Source organism: Chrysemys picta, chromosome 7 (assembly GCF_011386835.1).
Source record: "Chrysemys picta bellii isolate R12L10 chromosome 7, ASM1138683v2, whole genome shotgun sequence".
NCBI lineage: Eukaryota > Metazoa > Chordata > Testudines > Emydidae > Chrysemys > Chrysemys picta.
Genome location: NC_088797.1, coordinates 17,979,176 through 18,002,390, shown reverse-complemented (window position 1 = coordinate 18,002,390; position 23,215 = coordinate 17,979,176). Strand labels below are relative to the sequence as shown.

Here is a 23,215-nt window from a genome sequence, read left to right as displayed (position 1 = left end):
AGTTTAGTCAGCCATATTAGGTAAAAGGTTTCTTCTTGTGCTCTTTGAAAAATGCAAGCGGGACCCCATGCAGCTGGAATCCGATACAACCCCCCCCAAAAAAAACTGTAGGGGGCAAGGCTTGGAGCCAGAACAGTCAGTTGGCTGAGCTGGCAGAAAACTGGTGCAGAAATCTTGGGGTGGAAATTTAGCTGCTCCTCCCAATCCGGAGAGTGGTGGCAGCTTCATTCCACTAGTGGTGAGTAGAGAGCCGGTTCTGCCTGAGAAATGTTGGGAACATAACCAGATTGTCCAGAGCATGCTTTGATTCAATACACCAGCCCTTCAGCTTCCACAGGTAGGGCTGCTATGGAGCCTGGGTAGAAATTAAGCCTGAAGGAGGACAAGCACTTTGGGGTGAATTCCCATCTTCTCTTTCCCTCAGGACACCCTTAGCTCTCTGTGTCCTCTTGAGTGCATGTGAACAGCAAATAATGTAACTACTGCGTGGAGTTTGCAGCTTTGCTTTTCCAGGCCAAAATAAAAAATAGACTTTACAGCATATTTTTTCCACTGAAATTGCTGGAATTACATGAATGGAAGGACCTTCATTCCCGCAACTTGAGGGATGCAATGCACTTGGGGTTTTCCCTTGGCACCCTTGTCGAGAGCATCAGAGGGACTTCTCTTTGCTTTGTAAGGGGAAATGGACAGAACATAATGACCTATGGGAGGCTATTGCCACCACTAACAGTAGATTTGGCAAGAAAGTTGTCTTGGATGCTCAATTTACCATTATAATTGGAGGGAATAAAATCCAGGAATCATTACCGTGGAAGTCTAGAAGAACAGGCTAGAGCAGTGGTTTTCAAAGCCAATCCGACGCTTGTTCAGGGAAAGCCCCTGGCGGGCCGGGCCAGTTTTTTACCTGCCGCGTCCGCAGGTTTGGCCGATCGCGGCTCCCACTGGCCGCGGTTCGCTGCTCCAGGCCATTGGCAGCTGCGGGAAGGGCGGCCAGCACATCCCTCGGCCTGCGCCACTTCCCACAGCCCCCATTGGTCTGGAGCAGCGAACTGCGGCCAGTGTGAGCCGCGATCGGCCGAACCTGTGGACGCGGCAGGTAAACAAACTGGCCCGACCTGCCAGGGGCTTTCCCTGAACAAGCGGCGGACCGGCTTTGAGAAACCACTGGGCCAGAGCATGTACCATCCATCTCTAACAATATAACTAAGAAAACATCAAGAAGCAGCGCCATCACGGTAATACCGAGTGACTGGAAAAGAAGATCAGAGTGCAGTGTAGTGTGTGAAGTCTCTGACTGAAAATAAGTGCTTTTTTTTAAAAAAGCAAACCTTGGAAATTTTATAAATCTGAGATGATTATTCAACCTATTGTGTCTGTGATGGAAACTCGGAGAATTGCTAATGGCAAACTTGAAGGAGAATCTAGGACTAGAAGAGCAATGAAGGCTCCAGAGGAAAAATGGAAAATTGTCTTAACGAACGAAGCTATTTATGAGCATAATGCATTATCTGTCCACCTTAGTGTTTCCCCTGTCCACTTTTCCTAGTTTGCTCCTTTCCAACCTAGAGAGCCCAATCCATAGGTGCTCCTCTTCAGCCCACCTCCTTGGACCTGCTGTTGGGAGGGCAGGTTTGCTCTGCTGTAAGTTCTGCACTGGTTGGTGTAGCTAACTTGCTGTTCTAGAATTTAGCCTGTCTCTTAGGGCAAGTATACCCTACAAAATTAAGTCAACCTAAGTTATGTCAATGTACAGCCACCACAGTAATTGAGTCAGTTTTACATGTCCACACTATGCTCCTTGTGTCTGCAGTGCGCATGCTCATCAGGAGCACTTGCACCGATTTAACTGCCAATGTGGGGTGTTGTGGGATGGTTTCTGAAAGACAGCAATAGTCGATGTAAGCAACGCAGTGTCTACACTAACACTGCGTCAACTTAAGCTCTACGCTTCTCATGGAGGTGGAGTTAAGTCGGTGCAGTGGGTGAGTTCCACCGGTGGGAGCTACATTTTAGTATAAATGCTTACTGAGGTACATTGATGTAAACTGCCTTACATTGACCTAACTGTAGTGTAGACCAGGCTGTAGCAACTAACTCTCCCATCTGCAAGGCAGGTGTTAGTTCAGACTTCAATGATTAGAGGAGTCCCCTGTCTAGTGACTGAATTTGCTGCATGCCTCTTTCATGCTACTTTATCTGAGACTATAACTAGGTCCCTTGGGTCCACTCTGATCACGAAGTTGAGCCAAAAAAAGCAGCTTCCCTCTGTGACTGAGGGGGGGCCAAATCCTCATGCTAACACCCATCCTGAGTAGCTGGACGAGTGCAGGACAGATGTACTAGGGATGGTTGGGAAGCTTCTCTCCCTCCCCCCCCCTCCTCGACCCCGCACCCTGAAGACTTCCACAAACTCGCTGTGCAGTGAGAGAACGGAGAATTCATGTGCGAGTGGATCCTCTAGCCCTACCTCGTCCCATTTGTGGTATCCCCATACACTGTCTTCTTGTCCACATGGGTTATACTGCCAGAGATGATTGGGGAGGGGTGTTGCCCCATGTTTACATTGTGAGGTGCTCTGTGCTCCACTTCTGGCTGGACCACATAGAGGTCTGTGAGTCTGCTGCTAACCAAGCTGGGAATTTGAGCTTAGACAGTAGAAGCTCATGGGTTTAAATCTAGAGGTCTCTGGTTCAACCCGCTGCCTGTGACCCACCCAAGGACATTGTGTTATGTATATCTTATGCTGACCATGAGAGAAAGTGACCTGCTCCGAGCTATGCCAGTGAACGCAGAGGGTTCTAGGATGCATCTCTCTATATGTGGGCCATGTAGCCCTAGACCAGGGGTTCTCAACCTTTTTCTCTGTGAGGCCCCCTCAACATACTATTAAAAACTCCATGGCCCACCTCTGCCACAACTGTTTTTCGGCATATAAAAGCCAGGGCCAGCATTAGGGGGTAATTAGCAGGGCAACGGCCTGGACCCCATGCCACATGGGTCTCCGCAAAGCTAAGTTGCTCAGGCTTCAGCTTCCCCCCTGGGTGGTGGGGCTCAGAGCCCCAGACTTCAGCCCCATGCAGTGGGGCTTCAGCTTTCTGCCCTGGGCCCCAGCAAATCTAGAGCTGGCCCTGCTTGGCAGCCCCCCATAAACCTGCTCGTGGCCCCCCAGGGGGCCCCGGACCTCTGGTTGAGAACCACTGCCCTATACAATGAGGGATATTCTTGACAGTTGACCTCCTAGGACAGTCTCTTTCTGTCAGGCTGGACACCCAGGATGGCTGTGTAAAAGGTGTTTTCGTGACAATGGCTGATGCACTGGGGATTGAACCAGGGACCTCCAGAGCTATGAACAAGAACTGCTACATTTCGAACTAAAGAGACAGGACTCTCTAGGTAGGACCACAGCATAGAATCATAGAGTATTAGGGTTGGAAGAGATCTCAGGAGGTCATCTAGTCCAATCCCCTGCTCAAAGCAGGACCAGCCCCAACTAAATCATCCCAGCCAGGGCTTTGTCAAACCGGGCCTTAAAAACCTTTAAGGATGAAGATTCCACCACCTCCCTAGGTAACTCATTCCAGTGCTTCACCATCCTCCTAGTGAAATAGTGTTTCCTAATATCCAACCTAGACCTCCTCCACTGCAACTTGAGACCATTGCTTCTTGTTCTGTCATCCGCCACCACTGAGAACAGCCGAGCTCCATCCTCTTTGGAACCCCCCTTCAGGTAGTTGAAGGCTGCTGTCAAATCCCCCCTCACTCTTCTCTTCTGCAGACTAACTAATCCCAGTTCCCTCAGCCTCTCCTCGTAAGTCATGTGCCCCAGCCCCCTAATCATTTTCGTTGCCTTCCGCTGGACTCTCTCCAATTTGTCCACATCTCTTCTGTAGTGGGGGGACCAAAACTAGATGCAGTACTCCAGGTGTGGCCTGACCAGTGCCGAATAGAGGGGAATAATCACTTCCCTCGATCTGCTGGGAATGCTCCTACTAATACAGCCCAATATGCTATTGGCCTTCTTGGCAACAAGGGTACACTGCTGACTCATATCCAGCTTCTCGCCCAGGTCGCTTTCTGCAGAACTGCTGCTTAGTCAGTCGGTCCCCAGCCGGTAGCAGTGCATGGGATTCTTCCTTCCTAAGTGCAGAACTCTGCACTTGTCCTTATTGAACCTCATCCGATTTCTTTTAGCCCAATCCTCCAATTTGTCTAGGTCACTCTGTACCCCCTTCCCTATCTTCCAGCGTATCTACCTCTCCCCCCAGCTTAGTGTCATCTGCGAACTTGCTGAGGGTGCAATCCATCCCATCATCATCCAGATCATCCAGATCATTAATAAAGATGTTGAACAAAACCGGCCCCCGGACCGACCCCTGGGGCACTCCGCTTCATACCGGCTGCCAACTAGACATTGAGCCGTTGATCACTATCCACTGAGCCCCACAATCTAGCCAGCTTTCTATCCACCTTATAGTCCATTCATCCAATCCATACTTCTTTAACTTGCTGGGAAGAATACTGTGGGAGACCGTATCAAAAGCTTTGCTAGAGTCAAGATATATCATATCCACAGAGCCAGTTATCTCATCATAGAAGGCAATCAGGTTGGTCAGGCATGACTTTCCCTTGGTGAATCCATGTTGACTGTTCCTGATCACCTTCCTCTCCTCCAAGTGATCATCTGTTGATAGAGCACAGAGAGGGACCTGGAACACACATTTACCAGAGGGTTACATTGGCTTTTAGCCAAACCTGGGGACAGATACAGGTACCTCAGTCTCAGTGGCTGGATTACCTGGGTATATTTTCCTTTGAAATTTGGTACTCTACTGATCAGTCTGAGAATTGAAGGTTTGGGAATAGGACCTCTCTGTGCCTCAGGTTATCAGTCTCTGGTGGATGGAGTAATACTTTCCCACCTTGCAAAGGGGTTGTGTGAACCAAGGGATGTTGATGAAGCGTTTTGGGACCCCATCCGAGAATAGCTTTTAAAATATTGCATGTGAATGCAAAGTGATGGACTGTGTGTTGGACAATACATTGCTGGAACGTCCCCCCTCTATTTTTGGCACAAACTTGCCGTTAAAATTGTCATTAATCATGACTTTGTTAATAGCCAAGTGGAGCGTGAGATTCAGAGAAGATTTAGACACAGAAATTATAAGTCTGCCTCACTGGCTGACTGAAATTTTGCCAAGTTGGTGCGTGGGGGGGAAAAAGAGCGAAATGCCAAATTTGTGTAGTTAGAAACCCTCCCACCAAACTGACTGGTGTCTGCTTCCTAGACAACTAGAGATACCAGACGAGGCAGGCACCAATTCACCATGACACTCCTAGGGGTCATTATCAGAATTCTCCTATTATGAGGTTATGATGTATTGTATTGGTTACGAACACTGATGAAATACATTCAGTTTTCCTGTTATATCAGGCACACTGCTATGACTTGCACCTTTTGCTGTATATAGAGAGGCTGCACTGTGTTACTGAAGTGTAATTCTCCCCTTGCAGGCCACACATTTTTTTTTAAAGGCCTGAATATCATTACAACACTGGTCCCCAAACTGTGGGGTGTGCCCCACTAGGGGGGCATGGCAAGGCCCGGGCCAGTCCCCACAGGGGGAGGGAAGGGAGCACCATGGACGTGAGGAGATTATGGATGTTGGTAGCACGAGATGTGATGACCAGCTATCCTGTCAACAGATCTGCACATCTGAGGTTTCACATTCATTTAGCTCTGGGTATAATAAATGCATCCAATGAAGTAACACTTTTATGGATATTTGTTATGAGACCTCACATTTCATTCTAATCAGCCATGCACAGCAGGAACAGCTTGAATCCAGAACACATGCTATGAATGGCAATCAAGTAGTTAATCAAATGCTGCACTGGCTTTAGTGAAGGTGACAAGGCTGAGTTCAGACCTATTTTGTTAGGCAGAAGGGATAGTAGCAGATTTATTCAGTGGAAGATGACTGTATCAGTATCGTTGATAGTATCCACTTGTGAATTAAACCCCTCTTTGAATTGTTCATGTTTCCCCAGGAAGGATCAGCACCTCCTTTCCCCGGTGAATTGCTGGTATCTAGTTTTGACCCAGACTCGGCGAGAGAGCAAAGACCATGCTACCCTGAATGACATCTTCATGAACAATGTCATTGTCCGCCTCTCGCAGATCAGCGAAGACGTCATCAGGCTCTTTAAGAAGGTAAGCAAAGCAATGGGCAGTTTTTATTAAGGAGCCATTCTTAATTTTTCACAGAGCAATGCAACTTCCTATGAGATTGTGCACAAACTAGAGATCCATTGAAGATGGGAGAGTGATAGTTTGAACCTGCTTTAGATTTTGGGATTGAGATCAGCTGTGAAGTGGGGATAGTAATAGTGGGGATAGCAATAGTCACTATGGTAAAGCAATCTGAAATTCTTGCATGAAAAATGCAAAACTCTTCATATTAGAAATAGTGTGGATGTGGGAACTGTAAAATATCTTGCTTTTGCAGGAGCTAAAGAAACCTGCAGTGAAATTCCAGCCCTATTGAAGTAGTGGACTTGAGAGAGTACTGCCATTGACTTGAGAGACCAGGGCTACACCTCTTAGAGATACTTTCCAGAAACAAAAAGTGGAGGAATCTGGGAATTGAGACTCCCCAGTTCTCTTTCTAAATTCCTGGCCAAAATTTTCTTTAGTGCATCCACTGAACCAATCCCAGTTACAAATGCATGCACACTGGACCTGTCTGATGGCCTTCTGCAGAGCTTATGGTCTGGGCACAAGTGTAGTATCTTATTTTCCACACTGTGTGGCTGGCTATTTACATGTGAGTGAATAGGATCAGTTCCTTGCCAATAAAGTCTCCTCTCGCTTTAACAGAGTTGGACTGTATTGACATTGCTCCAATCTCAATTTGGTTTAGGCTGGGTTTGAGGTTTCAGGCTAGTTCTAGTGTCAAGGTTAGGATTCAGGTTCAAAGATTTGGATTTGACATTCCCAAAATGTCAAGCTGACCTTATGAGATTCCAGCCCAACAATAATCTCATGGGATCAGATGGTCTTGTGAGCTTTCTGACCATCCTAAATGGTGGGAATCTGGTAGGATGAGCAATTATCATTAAACTTCTGCTGCCATGGACCAAAATCTCCTGAAAACTGGCCATTCTTATGATATTTCAGCCATATCTGGGTCTAAACTGTAACACTTCTGATTTTGGATCTGACCTAGAACTGAAACCCTAAGGGCAAGTTTGATTCTGGTGGCCTGAAATTGAACATCCTTCTCCTTTTTCTGCCCCATAACTGCCTTGAAGGGTCTTGGATTCAAGGGTCCAGTTTTTGCCTAATTCAGAGTTAAGTAGGACTAAAAAGGAACTATTTACAATTTACTTTTACAAATTTCCCTTCTCCCCAGTTGGTCCCAGTGTGTATCTTTGGATGGCATATCTCATTTTAAATCACAGTAGCACATGTCTGTGCTTGAATGGTGACTAAACAAGGGCCTAGTGTTTAAAATATTTCAATCTTTTACCTAGCCAAGGTGATAAAATATTTTGCTGAGTAGACAATGTTCCATTTCTTTTCCTTTATTTAGACTTAATGGTACAAATACTTACTTTGTGTAGAAATGGTTTCTTTCCCCACTCTCCAGTCCTTTTGCCGACAGAAATAAAGTAGCATTGTCTCCATCTCTAGCCTGTCAAAGCCAGCACCTGCTTTTAATCAGAAGGAAGCTGCACAATTGAGTTGTGGAGTCGTGTGATTTCACTTGCATTTGTCCCTGGAGGTTTAAATCACAGTAGGACTCACATGTCCATAGAAATAATGACCAGCTAAATCACTGAAAAGGCTTATTTTGTGTCGTCATTTGCCACTAACGTATATCAGGAGGCTGACAATTTAGAGGATAAGCGTTATGCTTTAACCCCCTGTGTACTGTTTCAGACAGAATCTTTAGAACTGAGTTGTGGGTTTTCACTTTTGTCAGTGTTTTGATGAGGTAGTTTAGGCACTGATGAATATCCCAGAAATGAGAACTGGAAAATACCTATTAGATCATCCAATCTAGCCCTGCAGCCAACATGATTGTTCCCTAAAATGTATTTTCCCGTGTTTTGTCCAGTGTTGCTTTGAATATCTCAACTGATGGCATTTCCAGTCCTTATCCTGGGGAGAGCATGTCATAGGCTATATTAATAGATGAGTGTCATGCAAATAAGCCAGCACCAGAAGGGTTAAAGGCATCCCTAATTGTTCTTCAGCCGTTTAGTTTTGCTGTAGATTGCTCTTTGATGATAAATTATGGTAACATTTGTTTCCAAGATGTCACTTTGAATTCCCCCAGTCCAGGATTTATTAATGGATTGTGACACACTGGATGCATAGAGGAACTGGAAGGTTTTGTGACTTCTCCCATTACAAGTGTATATTGAGCTCTCATTATGTAAATATAAACTATTGCAGTAAAGAGAGGGATGTATAATTGCTGAGCTATCAGGACATGCATAATTGAGTTGCATTTGATCAGCACAATGGTAATTTGCCAACAAAGGTCCGGAGAGGTGCTGAGTTCCTTAACCTCCTACTGACTTCAGTTGAGCTCCCGTCAGGATTATCAGCCAGTAAACTGTGGCTTTGTATTTTGTTGTTCTACACTGAAGATCTTTATCCTTCCAATGGTAGATAGGTTTCTGCATGGCTAGCCCAAGGAGTGGCCCACTGGCTTACCCAAGCCGGAGGGAAATGGGAACTTTGGAGACACTGAGCTGGTGTTTAAAAGTGTTGGAGTAGGCAGGATTTAAGAGAGCCAACAGATCGCTCAGTTTCACTCCCAAGTTGGTATAAAGGCTCACAATGGCCTCAGCTGTCACATTGAGGGGGAGAGGGAAGTTTAACTTACACTTTTGGAACCTCAGGTAAGATTTGGATTCTGAATTTGGGGCTAAGATTTGAGTTAGTTTTTACTTTTGTCTGAACCGCTTTGTCTTTTCCTAATAAAAATGATTGCATAAAGGCTCATGGGGAGGGAGGTGCAGAATCAGTGTTAATATCCAATACGTCTTTTATCCGGGGACTATATCCTGCCCTTGCATTGGGCCCACTCTTAGAAGCCTCGTTCATCTCGCCCTACTGTGATCCAATGATGCTGCTTGTTGTCATTTCCTCCAAAGATGGTTTCTGATTTCACTGCACATCTCTGAACTCTGGAGTCTTATATTTATGGCACAGCTTGTTCTCCTGCTCTGCAGTGGAGCCAGTTTGATTCAAACCTTTCTTGCTTGCCGTGATGTTGTCAGGGAGATGGATAATTTGAACCCAGTGAGGATCCATAGATTCTCTAGGACTGAGACTGGAGTTGACTCTTTGGTTCTGGAAGATGGCCTCTCAGTGCATTGCCATGCAGTAACCACCACCCTAGTTGTTGGTAACGTTAGGGCACTGTGCAATTCTGTTAGGCATGTCTCTCTCCCATTCTTTCCTCCTGGAACACTCCCTCTTTGACTGAAAGCACTGGGAGCTTTGTTAGCCTTGAACGATGAGGAAAAACTACTTAGAAATCATTCCCTTTCCCAAACCTTAATCCCCCTTTCTGCTTGCATGTGTGTGTGGTGCGTTTTGTTTCTTTTCCTCCTTACCAGGAATTATGAACCCAGAAAAAAACCCAGATGCAAGCTGCTCTCCTCAGGGAGCTGGGTTATAGTGTTGGTTATATAAATCTGTTTGGAGCTCCAGGGACAAGGATGATTCCAAGCATCTTGGCTTTTGATAAGACTTGATGAGGCAGAAAATAATGAGCTTTTGTGCAGCTGGGCTCTGCACCCCCTTGTCACTGGGCATTTTAGTGAGAGCCAAGGCAAACCAATAGGGCCAGATTTTAAGTTGGTGGAAGTCGACATATCTCCACTGAATTCAGTGGAACTACAGCAATTGTATGTCAACAAGGTATATCGGTTTATAGCAGCTGGCAGTTTGGCTCAACATGTCCAAATAGGAGACGAGTCTCTCTTGTTTTTAGGGAAGCAGCAGAAATTATTTATCAAAATCCTTTTATCATCTTAAAGAGAAGTCCTATTTCTTGGAAAGCCATTGTTACTACAGTGGCCCCCAATAAGCAAAAATCCCATTAGCATTCTACAGTAATGGCCTGACACTATAGCTTACAAGGAGAAAGGAAAATTGGAAAAGAGTAAAGAAATTAAAACAAAAGAAAAAAAGGAAACGAGGAAAGGTTTAATGAAAACCAACCAACTTCAATTCAAAAAGGAAATGGTTAAAGGTCAGAGAGACCAAATTTGAAGTGTTGATGAGGATTAAGGACCAGAAAAGGGACAGGAGTTAAAGGGGAAAAAAATACAGCACACACAATGCAAATTGTGTGTGTGTGTGTGTGTGTGTGTGTGTGTGTGTGTGTAAAAAGAATAGTCTTGTATTGCATCCTTCCTGCCCCCAGTTTGTATGTTGTCTACTTAGACGATAAGCTTTTGAGGGCAATCCTCAGTCTTCTTACATGCCTGTAAAATATGTCACATACCCATAGTGCTAATTATTATTTTTCAATAACCTTTTGGAAATAGTTGCAGCCTTTTTGCTCAAGCTTTCCAGAAAAATTCAACTTGAGGCAGACCTCAGTCATGGCAAATTTGAGCCCAAATGGTTAAAGTTGCCAGAGTTCTTTGCCATTGAAAAGAGGGGGTTAACATGGAAAGTGTTAGGCAACCTTTGCAATAGGCATCACCTGTAATATAGTACTTCGGGCCGTTACTGTAGGGTAATGGAGTATTTTAATGGAGTGTCAGTTTCCTTTAGAGCAATACCAGGTGGAGAGAATTACCCTTTCATCTGTAAATAGAGCCAGTTGTGAGCTATGTTGTGGTGGAAGCACCACAATTATTTCTCCCCCCCACCACCTCATGTTCATTGGCTTCAGATGCCATTGCATCATTCTATTGTGACACTTTCATCACTACTCAATGTGGCACAGTCATTTGGGATGGTGTAAAATGGCTGCAATGGATTCTCTTTGCAAAGGAAAGGGTGATAATCCCAACACGATAGATGTGCGAGAAGGTCTAATCAGCACGATTGATCTCTGTAGTAGGTGGCACAGGTTTCATCCTGCTATAATCGAACCACTGTATTTAAATTTTATCGCAGCAATTAAGTGAATTATGCACTCTCCTTCACTCGGCAATGCATTAGAATCTGGTGTGGAACCTTCTGCTACAATCTTGACTGTCAATTACAGTGCCTCCTAGCAACCCATTTGAGTTGATTCAGGAGCAGGAATGACTCAGTATCAGATGACTCTCTCATTCCATGACCACTTTGCCTGCCTTCTATGGGCCTAGTAATCTAAAGCCATGGCACTTGTTATAATCTTCACAATAGTTTACTGCAATCTTAAAACCCAAGCTCGAGGCCTTTCATTAGTTACTCTAAGGCTGGGTAGTGTTGTACTGATGACTTTTATGGCGAAGGAAAAGCCCAAAGGGATATTAAATGTGTCTTGGGATCTTTATAAAAAGACCCAGTAATGATATCGCTTTTCTTGTTGCACTGGTCTGTTAAAGTTACAACGACAAAGGGCAATTGTTCTCTAGTGGATGTGTTTTCTTGTTAGGTAAAATCCATCAGTCCTCCAAAAGTAATAAATTTCACTAGAATGGTTTACAGTCCGGCACACTGCCCGCTGAATAGAGCCGATCAAAAATTTCAAAAGGAAATTTTTTCCATTGGAAAATACTGATTTGTCAAAATCAACACGTTCCCAATATTTTTTGACTTTTCCTCCCAATTTGGGATAATTTCCCTCCCCCAGAAGTTGAATTTTTTCATATCGGAAATATTTTGTTTTCCAGCCAGCTCTGGTGCTGAACACTGGGATTGTGTATTCAGGTCCAAACAGAAACATGAATACTTATAATACAAATATCCCAGCGCCACTACTAGGACGGTGACAAGTGCCTTTTGGACACATGAGTGAGCCATTTCATAAGTGGCTTCTGATTATGAGTATCTCCATTTTTGGGTCTCCAACTGTGAGACACACAGTGTTTTTATTTTTTTCTCTATTACTTGTGCCACTGGTTCTACTTCTCTCTGACAACCAAAATATTTCCCTGTTTTAAAAAAAAAAAAAATTTGCAAACATGGGCAATGTCAGATTAAAACTGAACCAAAAAAAGGAACTCTTTTGTGTCCAGTGCTTCTTTTAAAAACGAAGAGGCTGCAGTTTTCCTACCCAGAGGTGGCTATATTTCAGCTTGTACATGACTTTGGGATCTGACTGTATAAATTCAGTTTTTATTGATGCGTGGTTTTCAAAAGATTTTAGTTCAGGTCATAAAGTGGTAGGAATTAGAGATGGGGGAAAAAACCTTTTGGATCATCGAATCCATTCCCTGGCTAATAAAGATTTGTGCCCTGCAGTATAATTTCTAGTTCATTGTCAATCATTGTCACTGGGAAGTTATTCTGCAGTCCCCAGAATGTCTTTATCTGAACTTTTAGGAGATGCAAACCTGAGCTGGATTGTTTATCAGGTTTCTGGTACTTCTTTCTTTGACTGAAGCCGAAAATACCACGAGAAAGCCCCATCTCTCTGTATTTCAGTGCATCTGGTCCATGATGGAAGCTGGAGGGGCATGCAGTGAAAATGGAAAAAATAATAGGGTGCGGAAGGAAAATGTTAGCTGAACATTTCAGCACCTTCAGAACAGATGGCTGTTCCTGCATCTAGAAACTAGTTCCTGGCTCTAGAAATGGGCCAGGGTTTGAAGAGCTCTGATCTGCTTTGTTCATTTTTAATCATCATCTTTGAAAGGTATGGGCATCATCATGTGGTTTAAGTGTAGGGGAGCCAGCCCTCCTGAGTTCTAATTCTGACTCTGAGAATGACTATTAGTGACCAGGGGAGGTCAGTTAACCTCTCTGCATCTGCTTCCCCACCACTCAGATGAAGACAATGGTGATTACCTCATCTATGGGATGCAAGAGTCAACTTATTCATGTGTAAAATACTCTCGTATGGTAAGAGCCATCGGGCCAAATCATCCACTTGGCCTGGAGACAAGCTATAAACTAAACGAGTCCCTGTCTGGGAAGTATGTAGTCTCCATGGCATCCTCCCTCCTTCCCCGGGTCCACTAGAATGTTTCTTGGTGAGATTGGGCTTCATGCATGGAGTGTGTGTTTTTTGTCCCCCCCCCCCCCAATCCTTCTTCCCTCCCATGCAGTCCAGAGTGAGATAATCATTTAAGTGTGCTCCCTGTGCACTGTGGCCCTCCCTAAAGGGAGTGTTCCAGGGGAATGGCCAATGGGAAACTCTGCAGAGCCGTGTGTGTGTGTGTGGAGGTGTCCTCAAGCATTGTAGAGGCACATGGCTTCTGTTCAGCCATCCCTGTCCTCTAGCTTATCAGTACTTGCAGAGATGAACTCCCCGCCTACTCCATGAAGGAGGTGAACCCTACCTTTGAGGTACAAAGAGAGAGGAGACTCTGATAAGGGAATATTCCCAGAGTTCCCAGGCTTCTACTCATGCTTGTTCCACATAGGAGATGATTGGGGCCATTATTAGTATTACTGATAGCCTCTTAGTTTATTGCCTTCCTAAGAACAGTTATTGAAGATGATCCAATTTGATCTCCCGTCTGTACAAATCGGTGTCCCCACTTCAGCCTCAGCACATTGTTTTAGTAGATGCCAATGGTGGTTGCTGTCCTGAGAGGGAGAAGTGCTATCGGTGCAGACCCCCAGAAGGGGTTCTGTTCTCCCTCCCCAGCTTCTTAGTCACCCCCAATGCAAGGGATGGAAATAAACGTGCTGTTTGTTTTATTAGGATAGAACATAGGGAAAAAATATGTAACAGACACAAACATGGCTGTGCTTGAAATAATAGTGCTATGTTATTCCCTGAGCTGAGATTTAATTACTTGCCGTGACAGTGAAGTGAATTTGGTTATGGTGTGTACTGCATTGTTCTGGATGGAAACCTAATGACGATGTGGTGTCTGCAAATAAGGAAGTGCTTTTTTTTTTTTTTTTAAATGCTCACTCTCTGTGTTGTCAAGGAGGCTGCACTGCATCGTTGGGTGCTTTTTTCTTTTTTCCCTTGCAGCAGCATTGATTTTAATAAGGGCTCCTAAACTGAACCCATCTCTTGCTCTATCCAAGTAACTGCTTTCTAATAGGAATGGAAGGCATAAATCAGGCAGCTAAATTAAAGGTTGGATTTTTGCAGATGGTGCCGGCGAATTGGAACGCGCTGCCTGACATTTTGACTTTGTCTCCTCATAAATATATCAGAGTAATTTTTCTCTTGTTTAGAAGAGAGAGGGCAAACTCTGAAGAGATTTGAGTGTCCTTTGGCTTCTTGCCTAGCTGCATTTGGGAAAGGATCCAACAGTGTGAACTGGTGAGCTGTGGTCTTTGAGATCCTGGCCCCTTTACCCCAACTACTCAGAACAGCAAGGCTCTCCAGGCAGTGTAGAGCTGGTAAACCGCACTAGTCTACCCACTCTGGGGGTGGGTTTGTGGGTGGTGGAGGAAAAGGGGCCTGTTAGGCTTCTAGGGGGCATGACAGCACGGTTCAAAGTAGAGCAATCCCAAGGGCTGTTCTAACTCATAACAGGACTGCTCTGGTTCCCAGCAACCTCCAGAATCTAGAAAGTGCAAATGAAGTGCTTCTAAGTGAGCCAATTTTTAAATGTGCTGCACACCTGCAGCTCCATTTTCTTTTGTGGAATTTGTGGGTAAGCAGCACTTCTGAAAATCAGGCCACTTATATTTAGCTGGATTCAAGAGCCTAATTTTAGGTAGCCAGGTTTGAAAATTATGGCCTCGCTGACTTGCCCGCAGTCACGCAGGAAGTCGGAGGCAGAAGCAAGAACTGAATCCAGGAATTTAGAGTCTTGTTTCAGTGTCTTGACCACAAGACCACCCTTCTCCATTTAGTTTGGGAGGGGTTTGGTTCAGGGGTTTTGGCTTGGCAGCTGCAAAAGATAGAGGTCAACTATACAGTTCAGACCTCCATCTGAACGCCTTCAAATTCAGAGTATTTGGAGCTTGAATTTTGGGTTAGGCCTTTCACTGGTGTGGGAAAGGCTAAATAGTGGAAATACTGGGTGTTTGGGTTGAACTGTGAGTGAAAGAAACCTTTGGCCTGGTCTACGCTGGGGGGGGGGGGAATCGATCTAAGTTAGGCAACTTCAGCTATGTAAATAATGTAGCTGAAGTTGACGTACTCAGATCGACTTAGCGTGGTGGTGTCTTCACTGCGGTGAGTTGACTGCTGTCGCTCCCCTGTCGACTCCGCCTGCGCCTCTCGCGGCAGTGGAGTACAGGAGTTGATGGGAGAGTGCTCAGGGATCGATTTATTGCGTCTAAACTAGATGCGATAAATCGACCCACGCTGGATCGATCGCTGTCTGCCAATCCGGTGGGTAGTGTAGACATACCTTTTGTTACCTCTATGTTAATGGAAGGTAGTGCTAAGAATAGCTAGAGATTTTCACTGCCTCAATTTGGGGGCCCAATTTGTAACACCCTAAAGGAGCCTGATTTTCAGAAGGCAGGAGGTACTTAGCTCCTTCTGAAAATCCAACCTCTTTAAGGTATCCCAGTTTGGGCACCAAAAAAACCCAAGGCACCCCAAATTCCTAGTCACTTTTGAAAATTGTATTTTATTCTTATCTGAAATATCGTTCAGAGATAAATTGCAGCCTGTTAATTGGCTATCCTATCAGCTGCGCCCTGCATACTAAAGACTAACTTTTAGTAATCTAAGCTTAAACTTTTTGGATGTGCGTAGGTTACCCACGCAGCTTTAATTACAGGTCTCCTGTCTGATGTGGGCTTCCTTGGTTAAACAGGCCCAGGAGAGGTTGCTCATGCTAACTGCATGCACAAAAATATATTGAGTTGCCTGAGGAACTCTAAAAGTGACTTCTTAGTGTTTTGGGGGTCTATACTTATTTTAAACCTGTCTTCAAATTATAATGAATGTGCCAAGGCCAAAAAGAGTCCACAGAGAGAATCTGGGTGTAATTACAAGGGAAACAGGAAAGTAATGGATGCACATGTGCAGTAACATCCAACCGCTGGATTTTTAAGTAGGATTTGACTTTGTTTGCAGCCAAGAATAAATGATCAGCAGTTCCCTAAGAAATGCCCTTTCCTGTGAAATGTTATATTCATGTTGTGGGAGCTGGGAGGCTATATCATGATTAAAATCTGCATCTCCTTGCCAAAATAAAAAAAAAATTGATATTGGGATTTCAGCATCAGGGGGGAAAAGGATGCCAAGAAAAAATACCCATGAAACTTTACATTTACAATGGACTGTCCTCCCTAAGCTTTCTAAGGCCCTGCCAGTGCTGGAGTGGAAACAGAGGCCCTCATGATGTGGCATTGAAGTGGTTACTTTTGTAGTGTAGTGCCTCATTGGAGAAGTATTTTGACTGATTCTCATACAGACATTGATCCACCCAAAGTGAAATGAAGGAAGGGCAGTAGGGCTACTTCATCCATTCCAGTACTAGAGGGGATTCTGTTAGCTTCTACAAGCTAAGCAGGATTGCATGGGATCACTAGCTGATTGGGGCATTTCCCACAATCACCTACGAAAGATACCCCAGCACATGGTTAGTGACTCTGCAGGTTGTACTCTGCCTGCTAAATCGGTACTGAAGTGAAAACCCTGGGAGTGCTCTGCTGCTAGGCTTGCTGTCTTTCCTGACCATTTGAGCTCATTAAAGGTGAGATGGCATTTTTTACAATTGTTAACCTCAGTATCCTGGTAAAATTCCCATATTGGCATGTATATGCTTCCAATCTCAATTCTTAATGTACTTTCAACCGTATGCAGTATTCTTCAGTTAGGCAGTTGTTGCTGTGAGCTGCTAAGCCACCCTATTTCTCCCCAGAGTTGGCTGCATTTGTGTGGCGGATTAAGTGATACCTGTATATTAGTTTAGATTACAGCCTGTAAAATTTGGGATGCCTCAGAATGAAAAGTGCTAGGTAAACATAAAGATATAAAAGGCTATTGCAGCCATCCAGGGGACCCAACTGCCCTTCTACCTTCCTGTCTCCTAACATTGGACAGAATCCCCGAAATGAGAAACAAAAAAAAAAATGTTAGACCCACAGAGTTCGGTGTTGAGAGGAGTGAGTTATGTTAGCAAAATAATATTTTTCTATAAGCTCAGTTTCATGACTGTGGATTCACAATGCAAAGAAATTACACCAAGGCCCTGACTCTGAGAGGTGCTGAGTGCCTCCTGCTGGAATGGGAATACTCTCAGCTCCTCCTGAACACAGAGGGAGCTGGGGCTACTCAGAACTTTGCAGGGTCAGAGACCTTATGAGGAATTTTTTCATCCGAGTGTATAGAGATCTGTATTGTGCTCATCACCATGGTGTCTGAAACCTGGTTTGGGTGATACAGGGGCAAATGTAAGTCTGGAATGAGGAGTGCAATAATTGAGAGGTGCAACATGGATGTATAGGTCTGTACAATGTTGTTGTTCGCATCTACATTTATGGATTTTATTTGAATAAGGATTTTTAAAAAAATATGGAAATAGAAATCTTGGTTAATTTGGGGCCGCCCATTGCTAATATTCTAGGTGCAGTGAAAGCAGAAAACATCTGTATTTTGGTTTTCAAGTTTATAAATGTGAAAAACAGAATCCCGAAGTGGATTGGCAGCCTACTTGATGGTGTCATTTCAGTTTCTGAAGCAGGAAGGATATTAGACAGGATTTGTAGAAGTGTTGTAATAAATAATAAAGCCCCGGGGGCATTCCCCACCATGGGGGAATTTCATTTCTAAAATAGAGACGTAATTAAAATCTACGCATTTGGTTGGTGCTGGAGCAGAGCAAAGGATGGAAAATCTTGTCTAGGAAGCAGTGGAAGCAACAGAGGGCAAATCTGGGTGGAGGCAGAATGTATTTTAAAAAGGCATTGCCAGAAAGCTCTTGTGCTGCCAAAATCTACCCGCTCCTCTGTAAACTGAGAAAAGGAAAGGAAAAACCCTGCAAGCACGAAAGTAATGTGAAAAATGCGGCTAGATAGCAGTGGCATTTATAAGTTGCTATGTTTTGTTCTCTGTGGGATGGGTGTGAAGGCATCTGCTAGGGATTAGCAGGATTCACTCGGACGCAAGTGATTAAGGGGTTTGGAACAAAGACGTCTCATTACACGATGTTTCAGACCTTATTTGTGGTTTTAAAAAAAGCCCAACAAAACCGATGAACTCCCCCACCCCAGATATTTGGCATCCTTCCAGCGTGGAACGCCCTTGCTGCTTCGATCCGCGGAACCAGCCTCATTTAACCTGCCCACCCCAAAAACTCACCTCTTCCATTATGCGCGTGATCAGTGAGTTTTAAGAGTCACCATCTTCCTGAATTTTAACAGCATGTTTGTAATGCTGTAACATTAATCCCTTCCCCGTCTCTGATGTATATCTTCTGTTGCCCATCACCATATTATCTGAGCCCCAACCTTCTGTTCATCACCCTCCCCTGCCCCCCACTGATTATGTTGCATGTGTGTCACATCATCGAGAAGGGATGTGGTCATCCCATAATCCCATTTTTTCACACTGAAGATGCATGGCTACTGCAGCAGACCTCACTGGAGTCCAACATGCTTATCAGGGGTTTGCTAGATTTTGCCAGTGTTGTAATTGTGATGCTCACATGGCTTCTACACCACTTGCCCGGGCAGAACACTGAGCACTTGACCTAACCCTCCCCTGATGAAAGGGGCTGAATAAACGTGCATTGTGGTGGTGGAGGAAGGAGGTGTTTGTTGGCATTCCATCAGAGTGCAGAGCTCCCACTGCAGCAGGAAGAAAGAACTGACGAGTTAGTTAAGGTTTGAAGATGAAGGCCCACATCCCTGGCTATGGCGGAGGTGGATGCAGTCCAGCTCAGGATGGGGCATATGTCAAAGTGCCTTTTGCTTTCCTCTAATCCTGGGCTGGTTGTGTGCCACTTTGGTCCCTCAGCGTAACCAAGAGCAACCCAAAGGCTGGATTAATGTACAGCTGCTAGCCCCAAGGCACCAGTACAGGCTCTGGGGATCAGCTGAGCCAGGCCTCCTATCCCTGGCTGCACCCCTCCTGCAGGGGCAAGCTGGCATAGGAATCTTTGTGCCACTGAAGGATCCACATCTCCTAGGCAATCTTCTGGCTGGCAGTGCTGGTCTTACAGGCAGGGTCCACCAGCAGCACAGCAAAAAGCATCCAGAATTCACCTGACGACGAGCAAGGCTGAAAACCATTAAGTATTATGTCATGTAAGCACAGAACCATGCAAGGTCGCACAACTTGTTCATTTATTTCCCCCCTCCCCCCCCAGTGTGCTGACCTTTGTAAGAAAAAGTAAATATTGTGACCATAACAGAATCTCAATTTACCTTTCAATGTTTTTTGTCCTAGAGTAAAGAAATTGGTCTACAGATGCATGAAGAACTCTTGAAGGTCACCAATGAGCTATACACAGTAAGTAATGTGTTCTTCCTTCTCTTCTTTAAGCTGTGTAGTGAGGATTCCCTTATTCATGAACAGAGTCAATGTCATTGGTTATGTACAGTGTGAAACACAATTACTTTTGGAGGCTCTCTCCATCCCTGTTACAGTTACTGCCTTTTTAGGGTTTTTTTAGTTGTTGGAAATATTTGGTTTTTAATTGGGTTTGACTAGGGCAGAGAAAAACTTACCAACTGTCCTAGACCTACAGTGGAGAGCTTTTAAAAGCCATGGATTTAAGACCATATTATAGATTACATGATCTGATTCTTGCAGTTAAGTGGAGTGGAGGCCCCTCAGGCTGCTTTGGGTTAGATGCAATATGATCTTTACCCGTTGCTGTAACATTCACACCTGCTGGGGCTTTCCTGATGCTGCCTTTACTCCTGTTTTCTGTAGTCACTTTTAGATGTCACCAGTGACTCCAATTTGAGCCAGGTTCTGATGGCTCAGTGGAGTCACTCTGAATTGGCACTGTTTAAGTGACATTGTATCTGGCTCTTCTGTGAGTTCTGCTGCCTGCCCATGTCACAGAGTTGATGATGGCTTAATCTGGCCTTCAGCAGGTAAATTTGGTATCACTTTTCTCCTGTAAGTGCTGTTCTTTCTGATTTAATTCAACAGTGGCAGTTTCCTCACAGATCTCATCTTCCTAACGAAACAATGACCCTGTTACCTGAGCCACTACTCCCAACGTAGGCTTTCATGAGCGAGGCAGTAAAAGTCCTTGTATTGCTCCTGATCCTTGGCCATCAGGAGTTGGTTTTTCATTTCTGTTTGGGTTTAAGGATTGGTGATGTATTCTAGGAAGCAATATAACATCCATCTTACCTAGGAAAAGTCAGGCAATCTAGTTGAGCCCCTCAACCCTATCCATTCCCTGGACATAAATTACTCCACAGCAGGTTATTCCTACCAACAAGATGGATAATCATGTTGTACCGTCACGCTGATAAACTGGCCTAAACAATAGACCATTAACTTTTTTTTTTTTTTTTAATTTCTGCTAAAATCCTTAACTAAGAATAGCTAGTTTCTTTATTTAACAGGCTTGTTTCCGCACAGGCTGCTGTAGGATTGAATTGCTCTGTGGGTTACTATGTGGGTGGGTGATCAGGAAAGATTTAAAAGGGCCAGATTTGGGAGTGAGCTGATGTCTGGATGTCAAAGGTCTCTTAGCAGCAGTAGGATATTAAGATTAATTTCAGAAACAATGTGATAGATTCAAGATGAGGGTGGAGGAAAAATTTGGATCAATCTATTCACAGATTGGATAAAGGATCCAGATATAGGATAAAGACACCAAATGAAGGACATAACACCGTGAATTCAGTCTAAGTCTCAAAAGTCTGTTGGGGTCTGAAATGAATGCAACTCTGTAAGAAAAATGTGGAGTAAAATCCTGGCCCCATAATCAATGGCAAAATTTTCAATGTCTTCAGTGAGATTTTACCCATGATGCTTTTCTGTTCCCACATTCTGACCTGGGTGTGCTTAAATGAATAAAAAGGCAGAAATCTATGGAGAAGGAGAACCACGTTACTTTGAGTTGATCTACCTATGACAGCCAACTATTTGTGTTAGCCTGTTAGAAATGCGTGGCCTGGAAGTGGCATGCTCTTTACAGAAATTACAATGAAACGGGTTCAAGAACTGAGCTTTACTAGGCAGCCTGTTATCTTAAGAGATCATCCGAAATGCACAGAGTACAAATCATATTACCTTGGTTAGGCAACTGGCTTGTGTCATCCCTTGGGTGATCGTTTAAAATGTTGTAGCATATTTTGCTTGTAGGATGATCCAGCATAGCAGTGTTGCTCTGTGACTTGCCACCATACCCATGATTGAAGTGGTGTTCTCAGACCTTGGCAATGTCTTGTAATGAATTGAGGAACTGCACATATAATTAAACAATATTCGACAGCAAAATCACTGTTGTGTAGAATTGGGGATAAAATTTGGAACCATTGGCTCCAAAATCAGTCTTCTCCCTCTTATGCTAATGAAGGTCTGTCTTAGTTGGCAGTAATAGTAAGTCATTTATCCTCTCTGTTGGCCAGCCACTGGGTGTTAACATTATCACACACACTGACCTAGCACATTGCATGCTGTGCAGGGCTATATCAGTGTTACAGTATTGCATTTCTTTACTGGAATAATGTTCATCAAGTGGACTGATTTCCCTGCATGTTTTTCAGCTATGCATGATAAAAGAGGAAGCTGTGAGCGTCCCATGCTTTCTTGTGCCCTGGCTAGGACCCCGATGGGGATTGTGTGAGGAGAACTGTATACAGCATGTGGCAACTTTTGCACTGTTTAACTTGCCTCTCAGGGCTTTGCTACCCACAAGCCGGAGCCAAAATAACTAAATCTGTTTTAATTCACACCTTTCGTTCTTTTGATGTAAACCTGTGTGTATCGACGCTTAGGGTACGTGTGCCCTAGAGATGGAAGGTTGTCCGTTCTGGCTTGAGAAGACATACCCATGCTAGCTCTCCAAGTTACCATGCTAAAAATAGAAGTGTAGCTGTGGTGGCCCGAGTGCTGGGAGGGGCTAGCTGCCCTGAGTACATACCTACGACCTCAGATGGGATTGTACGCTAGGCAGCTATCCCTCCCCACAGCGACTATCATTCTGGTTTTAGTGCAGTAACTCAATCAGAGCTAGTGAAGGTAGGTCTCCCCAAGCTGGAGTGTACATGTCCCGGCTGTACTACAGACAAACCCTTATTTTGGAATGAGGGCCCTATTCATTTAAGTAAGTCTGTAAAAATAAAAAAAATGACTTAAGTTGCATCAAAATTTCATGCTGAAATAAAAGCATCCACACACAGTCTTGCACCAAAGTAATTAAGGTGTGAATTAAAATGGATTTTGTTGTTTTACTTCCAATATATGTGTAGATAAGCCCTCAGAATTTGGGCACAAGTTGATGCAAGGGTCATGCGTGAAGATATGGTGTCTTCACTCACCACTTGTTCCCTTTGTTGTATGCATTCATGTTTAAAGGAACGTCAGCCAAAATTTGGGTCAACATAGATAGCCGCAAAGTGAAGTTTCAATTTGTATAATAGAGCTAATGTTTTCTAGAGGCGCAATGTAATTACTTGTTTTGCATGTGACAATGTTTGTTTCACGTAATACACAAACGAGCATTCAGTTAGAATCAGTGTACTGAAAATTGCCAAAGCATCATGATGTATAATTAACCTGGGGAAGTCACTGTTGCAAGATGATATTGAAAAAAACGTAATTTTAAAAAATGATTGCATTCTTGATATGAATTAGAATAACATCTAGAGCTGTATTAAATGAGTGAAAAATTGTAAAAGCCATCAACCCTTGTACTTCAGATTGAAGCTGGTAGCCATTTGCAGTCGGAAATGTCCTCCTGCAATTCTGTGCAGTGCAGGTGTTTGTCCCTTCCTCTGTAGCATTTGGCTTTGGCTGTTTTCAGACAGGATACTGGCCTGCATGGACTTCTTTGGTCTATTCCAGCAGGACAGGTCATATGTTCTTAAAATAACAATAGGGTAATAACACCAGTTTAGAGTGGGACAGAGATAAGGTCCAGCCTAGATTAGAGGTATGTCCTCTATTGGGCCTGATGCTGCACCTTTGACCTCAGTAACAGTTGTGTTATTGACTCCACTGGGAGCAGGATTTTGGCCTTT

At 44.2% G+C, this 23,215-nt stretch overlaps 1 protein-coding gene across 5 annotated transcripts in view; it reads left to right on the top strand.

Moving 5' to 3' along the window:
* SRGAP3 (SLIT-ROBO Rho GTPase activating protein 3) overlaps positions 1-23,215 on the top strand; it is a 220,478-nt gene that overhangs the window by 127,731 nt on the left and 69,532 nt on the right. For all 5 annotated transcript variants that reach the window (XM_005288493.5, XM_005288492.5, XM_065550842.1 and 2 more), the window contains 2 exons: positions 6,052-6,214; positions 19,452-19,514. In XM_005288493.5, the coding sequence (XP_005288550.1) occupies positions 6,052-6,214; positions 19,452-19,514 (226 nt within the window). The remainder of the gene's footprint in view (positions 1-6,051; positions 6,215-19,451; positions 19,515-23,215) is intronic.